General features: G+C 42.4%; 1 protein-coding gene across 1 annotated transcript in view; it reads left to right on the forward strand.

The window, feature by feature from the left end:
* The window catches only part of LOC124623026 (myrosinase 1-like), a 133,665-nt gene extending 118,005 nt beyond the window's left edge, over window positions 1-15,660 (forward strand). The window contains exons 10-11 of the mRNA XM_047148817.1: window positions 3,232-3,338; window positions 15,323-15,660. Of these exons, the coding sequence (XP_047004773.1) occupies window positions 3,232-3,338; window positions 15,323-15,431 (216 nt within the window). The 3' untranslated portion in view covers window positions 15,432-15,660. The remainder of the gene's footprint in view (window positions 1-3,231; window positions 3,339-15,322) is intronic.
* The last annotated feature ends 305 nt before the right edge of the window (window positions 15,661-15,965 follow it).

Here is a 15,965-nt window from a genome sequence, read left to right on the forward strand (position 1 = left end):
GGTCGGGCACACAGTTTTAATCTGCCAGGAAGTTTTATAAGGCAGTATTCTAGAATCGGTCACACTAGCTCCCTGCACGTGATTTCCTGTGTGGATATACTTCCAATAAATGTAATCTTCCATTTGCCTTAGAGGTTTTATGAGTTCGTCTCATCATACACTGATCAGCCAAAGTATTATGGTCACTGACCTATTACCGGTATAAATACGTCCAGGCGATAGCAGCATCACCTGGTGAGGAATGTCTGCCAGTCAGACACAAGCACAGTGCATGTAGTATCAGTGAGCGTGCTGTCAGTATATCATAGGGAAGGCGCGATGCATCTGGATTTGACTGAGGGCAGATTGTGATGGCCCAGAGGTTCGGTAGGAGCATTTTGGAAACTGCACGACTTGTCGGGTGTTTGAGGACTGCTGTGGCGAGTGTCTTCAAGTCGTGGTGACACTAAGGTGAAACAATGTCCAGATGTCGTGGGATTGGTCAGTCACCCCTCGTTACGGATGTCGGATCTTGTAACCTGGGCAGAGTGGTAAAACAGGACAGGCGGTGAACTGTGGCGAAACTAGCACCACAAGTGTGTTTAAACAAACAGTGCCAACATTCTAATGATGGGCCTCTGCAGTCGACATCCATGAATGTGCCAATGCTGACACCAAGATATCGGCAACTACGACTGAAATGGGCATGTTACCATCGGAACTGGATGTCTGTGCAGTGGCAGAGCATTACATTGTCTGACAAACTCCAACACCTTCTTCATTATGCCGACGGGACGGCACGAATCCGTCACCTTCCAGGGGAACAGCTCCTTGACACCTGTATGGCGGGACGGAGACAAGCTGGCGGCAGTAGCATTATGCTCTGAGGAACTTTCACGTGGACATCCATTGGTCCAGTGGAGTTCATGCAAGTCACCATGACGGCCAAAGATTATCGTACACTGGGTACAGGCCATGTACACCCCTTCATGACGATCATGTTTCTCGACAGTAGTGGTATTTTCAACAAAATAATGCTCCATTTCAGAGGGCCAGGAGTGGGATGGAATGGTTAGAGGAACACAGTGGCTTATTCCAGTTGATGTGCCGGACCGAGCTCGCCATATCTGAATCCGATCAAACACATCTGAGATGTGGTGCAGTTGCAGAGCTTTTCATAGTCTGATGAATCTGGATACCTTCTTCATCATGCTGATGGGAAGGCACAGATCCATCGTCTTCCAGGAGGACAGCTCCTTGACACCTGTATGTCGGAACAGAGACAAGCTGGTGGCAGCTCCATTATACTCTGGGGAACATTCACGTGGGCATATATGGGTCCAGTGGAGCTCGTGCAATGTGACGGCCATGGAGTACGGTGTACTGGTTACAAACCCCTTCATGACGATCATGTTTCCCAACGGTAGTGGCAATTTTCAGCAAAGTAATGCGCCATGTCATAAGGCCAGGAGTGAGATGGAGTGTTTCGAGGAACACAATGGCGAGTCCCGATCGTACAAATCTGGGATGTGATTGAATGTGTTGTCAGAGCTCATCACTTCGCTCACCGGAATTTACGGGCTTGGATGACTTGTGTGTACAGATGTGGTGCCAATTCCCTCCAACGACCTACCAAGGGCTCATTGCTTCCACGCCATGACGTGTCGCCGCTGTTATCTGTGCCAAAGGTGGACATACCGGCTATTATGTAGGTGCCCATATTGTTCTGGTTGATCAGTGTTCATATACTGTTACTTGGCACGGTCCCCTATATGTCTGCAAATTCTTCCCATGCTGTTTTATGCACTCACTAGTAAATAATTAGCAGTGTTTACCTGAGCCTGCTTGCTCTTTACGGGGCAGATGAGTTCAACCCCTCCCTCCCACCTCTCCCACCCCTTTATTCCTATTTCATTAGTCTTATACTGCTTCAATTTCACCTAGTAAATATTTAATTTGCTAAATCAGCCACTGGCTGCTCAGTTCTGTGGTGCACGCACTTATTCACGCGGTCTAAGGTGCTGCAGTCATGGACTGTGCGGCTGGTCCCGGCGGAGGTTCGAGTCCTCCCTCGGGCATGGGTGTGTGTGTGTGTGTGTGTGTGTGTGTGTGTGTGTGTGTGTTTGTCCTTAGGATAATTTAGGCTAAGTAGTGTTAGCTTAGGGACTGATGACCTTAGCAGTTAAGTCCCATAAGATTTCACACATATTTGAACATTTTGAACTTACTCACGCAGTAAGTACAAACTATCATAATTTATCTATTGTTGGTGCCTGCACATCCTAAGTCAGTTGGGTCACGTCACTAGCCAAGTATGTGTCATACTAAACGTCAGCTGGATCCAGTGCCACGTGTGTTTTATTTTAAAAGTTTTTGACAAAGCTCTGCAGCATTGAGGTACTACCTTCAGTCATGCTTTTTAACTGTTCATATTTCTGGTTGACATGCACATTGCACTAGACAAGAGCCTTTTGCCACAACACCACTTTTTATCAATATGTGATTCTACGAGTGAATGTGCTCTTCTGAAAAAAATTTTAATATACTATTTATAAATTTTACTTCCTTTTCTAGTTGCCAGTTTAACTATTTTGTAATAGTTTGTTTGTTTCTGAGGAAGACAAACCTATGTTTGTCGAAATCATGGTAAAGGGCTAATAAACCTTTAATTCTGTTAATGGCTGGTTGTTAGTTTCCAATCGTATCAAAATAAGTTACTGATCTTTTATAAAAGATTCTTTAAATTAAAAACCATTACAAATTAAGTTATCCTGGTGTATTTTACGCTTCATGGAAATGTTCATGGAAGGTGCGCCTTTATTTAAAATTTTAGCTAGGGAAGGTGGCGAACCTGAGCCACAGACATCGTAGGCGAGCATTCTACCACACAGCCACACGACCTGTCAAGAAAAACTTACCTTGCTTCAGCATACTGCGGAGGGTCAGAAATCTTCAAAGTCGATTGTCTCGAGAAATTTTGGGAATGGCATCGAACTGCTTTTGTTAATTGATGTGTGAGTTCTGAACTTCATGTACCATGTGGTCCCTTTTCTAGTTTCAAAAATAGACAAGAAAGTACGCTAAGTACTGGCCGATATGGTGCTGTGGATGATAAAACGGAATTATATTTAGTAGCTGAAAAAAAAGCAGTTTCATCCCAGTCTTCTTTGACTCAGTGTGGTCTCGGGTAAGCTGCGAGATAAAAATGAACCACAGAAAATTATTTGTAATTGATTGTTTTATTGCCCACAGAATTACCTTACCGCCTTGCTGGATTCCATTAACATTGATGGGTGTCGAGTTATTGGATATACTGCGTGGACTCTCATGGACAACTACGAGTGGGGCAGAGGACTGTCGTAAGTAATACACAGCATTGCCGCAGAATGCTTACACAGAAGAGACTGCTTCACTATTAATTGTAACTGCAACGCTGCACTGACTTTCTGGACATGTTTCGTATTACTAGGCGACATTATGTTCACATCACATTGGAAAGTAGGTCAATTTCTAAGCGTTCTACGCGTTGTAACCACCCCTGCTGTGTCCTTTAAACGCCAGGCAGGCGCTCTTAAACAGATCACTACAGAGTACTCAGATCGTGTCAGTTAACTAGGGACTTAGTAAGCTGGAAAGGGGATACAATTCTAATTAAAACAGATTAAATTTTATCAGTGGATTATATGCTCCTAGAATTTATGGACGTATAACAGAGAGCAGCCTCCACTGACAATATAAACTGCGGACATGTTGTTGTTGTTGTTGTTGTTGTGGTTTTCAGTCCTGAGACTGGTTTGATGCTCTCCATGCTACTCTATCCTGTGCATGCCTCTTCATCTCCCAGTACCTACTGCAGCCTACATCCTTCTGAATCTGCTTAGTGTATTCATCTCTTGGTCTCCCTCTACGATTTTTACCCTCCACGCTGCCCTCCAGTACTAAATTGGTGATCCCTTGATAACTCAGAACATGTCCTACAAACCGATCCTTTCTTCTAGTCAAGCTGTGCCACAAACGCCTCTTCTTCCCAATTCTATTCAATACCTCCTTATTAGTTATGTGATCTACCCAGCTAATCTTCAGCATTCTTCTGTAGCACCACATTTCGAAAGTTTCTATTCTCTTCTTGTCTAAACTATTTATCGTCCATGTTTCACTTCCATACATGGCTACACTCCATACAAATACTTTCAGAAACGACTTCCTGACACTTAAATCAATACTTGATGTTAACAAATTTCTTTTCTTCAGAAACGCTTTCCTTGCCACTGCCAGTCTACATTTTATATCCTCTCTACTTCGACCATCGTCAGTTATTTTGCTCCCGAAATAGCAAAACTCCTTTACTACTTTAAGTGTCTCATTTCCTAATCTAATTCCCGAAGCATCACTCGACTTAATTCGACTACATTCCATTATCCTCGTTTTGCTTTTGTTGATGTTCATCTTATACCCTCCTTTCAAGACACTGTCCATTCCGTTCAACTGCTCTTCCAAGTCCTTTGCTGTCTCTGACAGAATTACAATGTCATCGGTGAACCTCAAAGTTTTAATTTCTTCTCCATGGATTTCAATACCTACTCCGAACTTTTCTTTTGTTTCCTTTACTGCTTGCTCAATATACAGATTGAATAACATCAGGGAGAGGCTACAACCCTGTCTCACTCCCTTCCCGACCACTGCTTTCCTTTCATGTCCCTCGACTCTTATAACTGCCATCTGGTTTCTGTACAAATTGTAAATAGCCTTTCGCTCCCTGTATTTTACCCCTGCCACCTTCAGTATTTGAAAGAGAGTATTTCAGTCAACATTGTCAAAAGCTTTCTCTAAGTCTACAAATGCTAGAAACGTAGGTTTGCCTTTTCTTAATCTTTCTTCTAAGATAAGTCGTAGGGTCAGTATTGCCTCACGTGTTCCAACATTTATATGGAATCCAAACTGATCTTCCCCGAGGTCAGCTTCTACCATTTTTTCCATTCGTCTGTAAAGAATTCGCGGTAGTATTTTGCAGCTGTAACTTGTTAAACTGATAGTTCAGTAATTTTCACATCTGTCAACACCTGCTTTCTTTGGGATTGGAATTATTACCTTCTTCTTGAAGTCTGAGGGAATTTCGCCTGTGTCATACATTTTGCTCACCAGATGGTAGAGTTTTGTCAGGGCTGGCTCTCCCAAGGCCGTCAGTAGTTCCAATGGAATGTTGTCTACTCCCGGGGCCTTGTTTCGACTTAGGTCTTTCAGTGCTCTGTCAAGCTCTTCACGCAGTATCGTATCTCCCATTTCATCTTCATCTACATCCTCTTCCATTTCCATAATATTGTCCTCAAGAACATCGCCCCTGTATAGATCCTCTATATACTCCTTTCACCTTTCTGCTTTCCCTTCTTTGCTTAGAACTGGGTTTCCATTTGTGCTCTTGATATTCATGCAAGTGGTTCTCTCTTTTCCAAAGGTCTCTTTAATTTTCCTGTAGGCAGTATCTATCTGACCCCTCATGAGATAAGCCTCTACAGCCTCACATTTGTCCTCTAGTCATCCCTGCTTAGCCATTTTGCACTTCCTGTCGATCTCATTTTTGAGACGTTTGTATTCCTTTTTGCGGGTATACACAGACAGTAATCAATGAGCGCAGGAATCAACATGCATCTACATCAGTACTCCGCAAACCACCTAACGCTGTGTGGCGGAGAGCACTTTTGGTACCACTAACCGATCCACCTGCCCCTGGTCTGTCCGTGAATGATGCGTGGGAAAAATAACTTTTGGTAAACCTCTGTATTAGCTCTAAATTCTCAAATTTTCTCGTTGTCATCATATCATGAGACGTATGTGGGAGGAATTATACGGTCCAGTCACATTAATGTGACTACCGCCTATGTTCGACGTCAGTGTGAGATAACTGCTCGCAGACATCAGGTGGCAGCACTAGCAGTGGAGGTATATCAAGTGTGTCGAGGGGACGTGGTAAACTGTGCAGTCGTTATTGTAATGTAGAAACAGAGTTATTTACCTGACGTTCAGTAGTATGATCATTGGCTTTCTGGCCAAGGGTGGAATTATTTCCAAAACAGCTAAGTTTGTAGACTGTTCGCATCTGCACTACCCAAAGCTGTCAGTGAGGCAACTGTGGTGCACCATGAGTCATAGATGACAGGGCTGAACGACTGCTGCAGAGATGTGTATGGATAATAGATGTGCACATGCTGAGCAACTGGACGCCCAGATGAACAAAGGGGCTACCATCAGTATCTACTCAACGACCGTTCAGCGATAGCTGCTGCGTATGAGCCTGTGCAGTGGTTCATGCACCCATGCTGATTACTGTTTATCGGCGACAAAGGCTGCAGTTTCCACGCCAATACCCCAACTGGTCGTCTACTGATTGGTGACAGCAGGCCTTCTCAGATGAATCAGGTTTTATGCTCCATCGTACAGATGGCCTTTGACGTGTATGACCCTGCAACAGTCGTCAGAAGAATCCAGTCTGGAGGGGACAGCATTAAGGTCTAGGGAATGTTTTCGTGACATACCCTGGATGACGTCGGCATTCTGCAAAGCAGAATGGATCAACACAAGTATGCATCTATCATTAGGGACCATGTCCACCCCTGTATGTTGTCTGTTTTTCCTTGGCATGGTGGTATCTACCATCAGGGCAATGCAACATGTCGCATAGCTCACAGTGTATGTGTATGTTTCAAAGAGCTCCAGAATGAGTTTACTGTACTCCCCAGGCACCAACCCCCAGAGTTAAACCCAGTCGAGAATCTGTGGGACCATCTTGATCAGGCAGTTCGTGCCATGGATCCTCAATCGTGAAACCCAGCACAGCTGGCCACAGCTCTGGAGTCGTAGCTTCACGTCCCTGTCGATACCTTCCAGAACCTGATTGAATCTCTTTCCGCATGTCCGCGCTGGAAAAGTTGGTTATTCAGATTTTTGACAGATTGCCACATTAATGTGAACGGACCGTGTAATATGTTGTCCGACTCTTCCTGTAACGCACCCTCTCTGCATTTAAGTAGTAAACTTTTCCGTGAAACACTCTCCCTTCTATTAGTCCTATCTGGTAAGGATCCCAATGTGAGGAGCATTATTCAAGATTAGGTCGAATAAGTGTTTTGTAAGCTACTTCTTTCGTGAATGATGATGGTGCTTGATTTGTGGGGCTCTCAACTGCGCGGTTATCAGCGCCCGTGTAAATTCCCAATCTTTACTCAGTCCTATCTCGCCACTTTCATGAATGATGATGAAATGATGACAACACAAACACCCAGTCCCCGGACAGAGAAAATCCCCAGCGCGGCCGGGAATCGAACCCGGGACCCCATGATCCAGATGCTAGCTACTAGACGACAAGATGCCGACTCTTTCGTGAATGAGCCACATTTCCTTGAGATTCGTCCTATGAATCAGTCTGGCACCTGTTTTTCCTACAGTTTGTTGTATGTGGTCGTTCCACTTAAAGTCGCTCCTTATGCTTACTCCTACGCATTTATCAAAAGAACGTAAACGTTCCCTGAATTTGAAAGTGCTAGAGAGAGCTGAGTTCATGTGAGGAGACTCATAATATATTACAGAGATAGTGAACCCATGAGGTGACAGACTGCTTACTACATGACAGAGAACGTCGTCTCACTGCACCAGTACGACGTAGTCAAGCTCACCGATTTCAAAAGGTCGCGCCTGTGTACATTCAACGATTCTATCTTATGCCCAAACTTTTTCTGACTCAAGATGACAAGTACCCAACCTTAATCGCGTGTGCGTCGGAGTCGTCTTGCCGCAAGTGTTGATCTGAAGAGAAGCTGACAAACTGTGCTGCAGTTGCTGCGCTGGTTTTGTGACTTCTGAACCCTCACATAGGAATTAGCTTCTGAGGGGGGAAAAAAAGTTGGGTCTAGTACCAACTGCAGGGTGGGGCGGTCGTCAAGGACTACCTTCTGGGACTTGAGAGAACACACAAAATCTTTTGCCCACGGAGATTTTACCTTGACTCCAGCCATAGGAACACAGTCGTTATTGTAGCACTACGCCTCTTCTAAGAAGAAGAAGATCCGTTTGAATTTTTGTCTGAATTTAACGGCTGTCCCAATCTTGAACAAATAATCAAATCCTGTCAAATTTATCTCATCAGAATTCAGATTCCACCGTATTGTTCCTCAATATCTTGGGGGAACTCTCAGTTACGACTTCTCTTCTCCCTTGATTTTTAATCAGAGGCAAATTCGCATTTACTATTTGGGGAACTTTTAAATAAAATTAATAACATGATATAATATATCCTGTACCTGGTTTTTAATTATTTGCAGTTTCTTTCTTTGTTGAGGTCTCCCACGAACGCACACGAGCATGTCCCGATGCGTGACGAGGCTTCTTTTGACCCTGGCCTTCAGGCATTCACGTTTTAATATTCCTGCTCACCTGTCTGTCTGTTTTCTTAATGATCGCTGGTAACGTCGCCTGTAACCATGATAAATAATATGAACTCCCCTGAAAATTTGGACGATTACCACAAGGTTTCTCTTGAATAATGAGCACAATATGGACCCACCTTGACAGCCGTGTGCGATATTATGTCGCTGATGGGATATGGGGAGGCGTGCTGGCTCAGGATGGAATTCGTCTGACTGATTAACAAGGAGGACATGTGTGCCGACCGGCCTAGATGTCATTTTTAGGTGGTTTCCCTCATCCACCTAGGTCAGTAACTCCTAGTCTGCGGATAATTACCTCCAGAGGAGGAAAACTGAATTTTAAGAAAAAGGGTTCCATTGAGTTTCGGTAACGGAACTACATCATTTTAAAAGATCATTACTGTTATCACTAATGCGTAAGCTGGTAATACTAATTACATTAGTTACCAATAGCTACATTTTTTTTTTCAAGTATTAGCATTAACGTGTGACACGTTGTGGTGGAGGTTATAGCTTCTGAAAGGAATAAATGAACAACAGCTTCTTCACATGTTCTCCCACTACACACATACATTGTAGTTTGGATGATGCATTTATGACAGTAGAATTGAGACATATACGTCACATATGCTTAAGTATCTCATGAAAAGGCCTACTCACAATTGTGCATAGTTCCCACATTGGTCCCGGAATTGCTTCGTTTTTCATTTTGCACTAGATAAAAAAAAAACTAATTGACAGCACAACACAACAGTAACGTCCGCTCCCGGTAGCTGAGTGGTCAGCGCGACAGAATGTCAATCCTAACGGGCCGGGTTTGATTCCCTGCTGGATCGGAGATTTCCTCCGCTCAGGGACTGGGCGTTGTGTTGTCCTAATCATCATCATTTCATCCCCATCGACGCGCAAGTCGTCGACGTGGCATCAAATCGAAAGACTTGCACCAGGCGAACGGTCTACCCGACGGCAGGCCGTAGTCACACAACATTTTATTTACAACAGTAACTGCATTGCTGTCGGGTTTACACAACATTAATGTTATTATTGTTATTTATTATGATTGTTATTATTAGTGACAGTGACCAGACACAAAGCATTGGCAACCTGAAATGTTCTAGTTTCTGTCATTTCAGAAGTAAGGAACCAAGAATCAATTGATTAACAAACAATAAGTATAGCGCACGCATTTTAACTTGGTGATTCTAAATGGGGGTGCAGGGTGTGGGTGAAGTAATGTCGCTAGAGAGAGGAGTGATACAGAGGGAACACGTTTTGTAACAAGTTTACACACTAAACGCGGATAGCATTCTTTACTGAAAATGAGTTGTAGGTATCACCCGCGATGAACTGAGAATTGCTTCATAACTGTGTAAAAACACGTTATCCGAAATGAGCTGTATCAATTGGTTCATTGACTAATTAGTTTGTGGTTTAATGAAACACATACAAAAACCAATCATCATGTACGTTTCGTTATTTTGTTATTTTAGAAATAAAAGTGTACATATATTATTCTTTTTCATTTTAAAATTTAGTTAGGCGCTAATGTTATGATTGGGGAGGGGGCGGTTATTAGCTAATGCGTTATTTCTCTCAGGAGCAGGCCTAATAGTCTCAGAAAGATGGGGAACCAACGGACTAGATGAATACCCGTCTGGCAACTACGTCCTGTCTCATTTACATGATTCACTAACATTTAGAAAACAGCCACTTACAGAGTTTTAACCGTCTGCCACCCTGGTTACTGGAGGGGCCCAAACTGATTTTAGATTTGGTGCGGTGCTGAAGAGATAGCACTCCTGCTTCCGTTTTTATCTGAGTACCACAACCATGTACCTGTTTATACAGATGGGTCTAAGCAGGGGGACTCCACTGGATGCTCTGTCGTCTTCCCGGATCATGTCCTCAAGGTTAGACTCCCTCAAGAATTTACTATCTTCGATCCAGAATTATATGCGATCTTGCGGGCTCTGGAGCAGTGTCATATTTCTCGTCTGTTAAGATTTTCTGAGCGCCCTTCACTCTCTCCAACGTTCGTGCCCAGCAGATAAAGTAACCCAGAATATCCTGGATGCCCTCCTCCAACTACAACGACTGGGGAAGGAGTCTTTCTGCTGGGTGCCAGGGCACATGGGAATTGCAGGGAACGAAAGGGCGGATCGAGCAGCCAAGGAGGTATATATTGACCCTCAGGTGATTGAGTGTGCTATCCTCCTGCACACTCTCACCCCGCTGTTGAGGTATAAAGACATGTGTCGATGGGACGACGATTGACTGAAAGTGACCGACACCAAGTTCCACTTCGTAAAGCCCACAACTCGGCCGTGGCGTACTTCCTTCCAGCCACGCCGACGGGACAAGGTCCTTCTTACTCGTCTTCACTGAGGCGACAGCCCTATGACGCATGGAGTCTTACTCCAGCGAGAGGACCCTCCAGCGTGTGGTGCTTGTGGCGTGCAGATCACGGTGCGCCACATTTTATTGGACTGCATTTTATGTACCCACCAACGGACTGCGGCGGATTTGCCGGCGGATCTGCAGTGTATTTTATGTAATGATCAAACGAATGTGGTTCGAGTTTTTAACAAGATTTTAGATAGATGTCTTCAATGAGTCAACAGGGTGGCAGGCTCACCCAAGGTTTTTGTAAGTGGTCAGCTAGTCACATTTCCCTGTGCTTTTCCTTTAGCTCGTTTGTATTTTGTTCTCTGTCAACAAAAGCAAAACGAGGATACTGGAATGTAGTCGAATTAAGTCGGGTGATGCTGCGGGAATTAGATTAGGAAATGAGACACTTAACGTAGTAAAGGAGTTTTTCTATTTGGGGAGCAAAATAACTGATGATGGTCGAAGTAGAGAGGATATAAAATATAGACTGGCAATGGCGAGGAAACCGTTTCTGAAGAAGAGAAATTTGTTGACATCGAGTATAGATTTAAATGTCAGGAAGTCGTTTCAGAAAGTATTTGTATGGCGTGTAGCCATGTACGGATGTGAAACATGGACGATAAATAGTTTGGACAAGAAGAGAATAGAAGCTTTCGAAATGTGGTGCTACAGAAGAATGCTGAAGATTAGATGGGTAGATCACATAACTAATGAGGAGGTATTGAAAAGAATTGGGGAGAAGAGGAGTTTGTGGCACAACTTGACAAGAAGAAGGGACCGGTTAGTAGGACATGTTCTGAGGCATCAAGGGACCACAAATTTAGCATTGGAGGGCAGCGTGGAGGGTAAAAATCGTAGAGGGAGACCAAGAGATGAATACACTAAGCAGATTCAGAAGGATGTAGGTTGCAGTAAGTACTGGGCGATGAAGAAGCTTGCACAGGATAGAGTAGTATGGACAGCTGCATCAAACCAGTCTCAGGACTGAAGACCACAACAACAACAACTGTGTTTTGATTTCTTGATTACCTATCTTTCCTCCTAACTGGTTTTAGTGCATGTGGAAGTCCATGTGAGATATAGTGACTTTGTGGCCATTTCGAGTGCATGCATGCGTGTACAACAATTTTAGTTCATCTCCACATCCGTTTGTTTTAATAAGTGTAAGGGCGCTGATGACCCTGCCGTTGGGCGCCCATAAGAGCCAAAAACACACACACACACACACACACACACACACACACACACACACTAGCTTTCACTTGGCATGACAATGGACGTAGGCAGATAGGAAATGCTCAGAATCCGTGGGTGCTAAAAGACGATCCACTCGCTATACAATTGAGTATATACTTCCGGAAAAACATACAGTAACTCCCAGTTATTGGAATCACGTAAAAAATTTCTCTTACAGTTGAATCATTTTGTAAATGGTTGGATGGTTGTAGATATACCGTACTGGATCAGGAAGGCTTCCAATCGTCTAATGTCTGCATTGTTGAATATCTCTCAAAAGCTAAAATTGTGTGCTGGACTAGGCCTTGGTCCTTTACATCTGCACAGCGGTACCTACGCTACTACTTCGGCTGACTTGGTTCTTAGTGCTGTCTGTAAATTTCTGGCAAAGGCAGTGTGGGGCTGTACGCAGATTAGTAGCGATAAAACAGGATGTTTCTGAGTTCGTCTCGACAATGGCTGAGTGTTTGCATTTTGTACAATGCCAGGAACTGCGTAGCAGCAAGCTTACCACACCAACGTGCTGTGAAGACTCAGGCGCTTTTTGGTGCGGACACCTGGGAAGTGGTAAGCAATTGTGAGTTTACTTAACTGCAATGAAAACAATGAGAGGAATGGGGCAAGTTGACATTTAGTGATGTTCTAAATTTAATACTGATGTCACTGCAAACTACAGACACGCAACCAGCAGTTGGTAATAGATTTCTAATGCATGATGTAATGGCTCTGAGCACTATGGGACTTAACTTCTGAGGTCATCGGTCCCCTAGAACTTAGAACTACTTAAACCTAACTAACCTAACGACACCACACACATCCTCGCGCGGTTACAGACTGTAGCGCCTAGAAGCGCTCGACCACTCCGGGCATGATGTAAGCACTCCAAATTAACGAGTGGTGACCGTAATACTCTTAACTGTGAAACATCCCTCTCATAAATAATATTAATATGAGTCATCGTATACTCTAGCAGGCAGACTAATCTGCCTAATAACAGCTACTGTAGCCTTTCCTTGGGATATCATTTATGAATCAATAAATAATAGTCAGCAGTCTTTTCAAGTAAATTGTAATTGAAATCTGTCAGATGTTTGATAATTAGTCCTTTCAATAAAGCAAGTAAATTGTAATTGAAATCAGTTATAAGTTAAATAATTAGTCTTTTTTCTTATTGGCAATCAGCAACTCTTTGTAATGCTTTATGTATTGTGTACACCATAGTAACGTTGCATGTCACAGGTTAATTAGTCAAGGTGATATACCAGATCGTATTCAAAATCAGATACTGTATTGACTGACCGTGGACCACGAATAATTACCAAAACACGTAAAAGAGATGTTCCGACGATGAAATTAAATCTCGGAAAACCAAGATTACTTGAAACTGCCTCACCCTGTACGAGGTAGACACTTGATTCTTCTTGGTACCATCCAGAGCTGATCATGAAATCCCTCGTTTCACGTCGGACATCGAACAACGAATAAGAGCAGAGAGGTAATGCCCTCTGATCGGCTAGCACACACTGTTGTTGCGGCACTGACTATGTAGTCGCTGGCTTCTGTAAAATCTTCAGGTGCAGAAAAAAGCAGTCAAGGCTATCTGCAACTTAGGTAAACAAACTGGAACCTTGAAGGCCAGACTTCATTCGACAGGAAATAATGAGCCCACCAAGCCTTTACATGTATGAGTGTATCCTGCGTGCAAATGAATATCTTTCAAACAAAATTGGAGAGCTGCAACAAAATAAACATGTCCATAGCCATAACACAATTAACATCGCTAATACCTGTGACCACATGTGTTAGTCTAGAACAGGGGGTGTAACACATGTTTAGTTATTCAACTTCCTAACTAGTGATTTAAAACAACATCGAGATAAAAGTACATTTGAAAACAACCTTCACTCGTTTCTGATGGAAAAGTGTTTTCACTCATTAAAAGAACTCTGGAATTCTAAAATATAGCTTTTGTGAACTGGGTTTGTAAGTACTGATAATTTCTACGAATTAAATTGTGTTGTTTGTTACTTGTGATTTATGATTACAGTTTGTAAATTGAAATTTGTTCTCTCTCTCTTTTTCTCAGTTTTGACTTGTCCTATATTCAGTTTACTATTTAATTATGTAATGGATCACAAATGATGATTATGACGATGATGATGATGATGATAACTATTATGCGTGAGGTAAGTATCTTCTGAGCTGGAAATGTGCTTGTACGTAAAAGACAATACCTTACAAACCTGGTTATCCTCTGCACTCTGCAATACACATTTATTCGAGTTAATCGATTTTTTGTTTATTGTTAAAATGCACAAAAGATTTCATTGTTCATTTACAGAGAGCTGCTTGTATATCGATCGTTCACTTGGAATTTGCCATATTAGTGCCCTCTACTTGCAATGACAAACTGGGCGCAGCAGTGCTGTATTGGAATGCGACAACGAAACTGCTTGTTGTGCGTAGAAACGACGTCGGTGCGCTAGTATGATAACTACGCTCAACCACAATCGCGCATACATGACAACTACCAACGCAATTGCATTACAGACTCTTAAATGACAATCACAGGGAGTATTAATTAGTAATGACATACGTTGTAACCAACGAAAGTTCAAGTTTTGCACCCATGCTTCCTCCACCGCAATAGCTACAATGATAAGCATCCTCTTTTGTTTGATATTATAGAGATGAGATGACTACCAGAAAATAACGAAAATCCGCCTGCAAATAAAATAAGATTATATCTTTAAATTTTGCAAAGAAAATATTTCTCCTTATTACGGTATGGCTTCTTTGACTAAAGTTGACACTCGCCAAAAAATGCTCGAAAAGGCAAACTCTCTCTCAATTATTACCGCTTATGTCGCCCCCATTTCGACTAAAATGTAATATTCATACACTGGATAAAAGCAGAAATTCTCATAATTTCGACAAAGTACAACACATCGAAGTTTGTCATGCGATATAACTAGAATATGAGCTGAAAGCCAGGGTTCAATATTTATGAAGTGGATAATAGTCCACGACTTTCTGCATATTTTATTTCTTGTAGGCAGCAGTAGGCCTACACACAGAATAGTAATTTCTTTCTTGCCTTCTGAGCATATGCAAAACGGTATCTATGATTTATTTTTTTACCGATAAGAGTACTGTTACAATAACATATACATCAATACTTTCTATTTTTTTCTGTGTTTGCGAAGTACGTTAATGGTGCATCCTGAACACATTTACTTCTCATGAAATATGTCGACGATATAATGTAGTTACATGTTGTAATTGTGATTTCTTTTGTATAGGATGAGATTAGGCCTGCACTACGTGGATTTCGACGACCCAGAGCGCCCAAGAACGGCTAGAGATTCTGCCAAGTACCTGTCAACTGTGTACAAGTCGAAGCGTTTATAGCTAAGTCATTCGTCGCCAAGTCTGAGAAGACTTGGGCTTTAGTGTCATTGTACACGTCAGTAAAGGGTATTTCAAGGGGTATTCGGCGCTCATACAATTTTTTTGGTTACTACAGCACTGTAACAAATAAAATATTTGCAATCAGTTCCAGGGAATGAATGTGACAAGTCACTGTTAGCATAATAACGACATCTCCTTCAAATGCAATGAAAGCAAGAAATTTTAAGCCTTCAACATGTACTACCTCGACCATACTAATTATATTTGCACGACTAATTGAAAAATAATGACATTATTCTGCTATTTTTATGTAAAAATGTGATTTGACATTTAAAATGATCAATCCTGTCTTGTCACTTCATTTTTTTAATTATTATTATTATCATAACTTCATTGAGAACATTTTACCTTGCCTATTTTGAAAATCTTTCCATTTGCGTTTTCACTCCCCTCATGAGATGGACGCATATCACTAATGGTCGCTGATGTAAATCTTGCCAGAATAAGCGCTGATCAGCTGATGATGGAGAAACC

This window comes from Schistocerca americana, chromosome 7 (assembly GCF_021461395.2).
Source record: "Schistocerca americana isolate TAMUIC-IGC-003095 chromosome 7, iqSchAmer2.1, whole genome shotgun sequence".
Taxonomy (NCBI): Eukaryota; Metazoa; Arthropoda; class Insecta; order Orthoptera; family Acrididae; genus Schistocerca; species Schistocerca americana.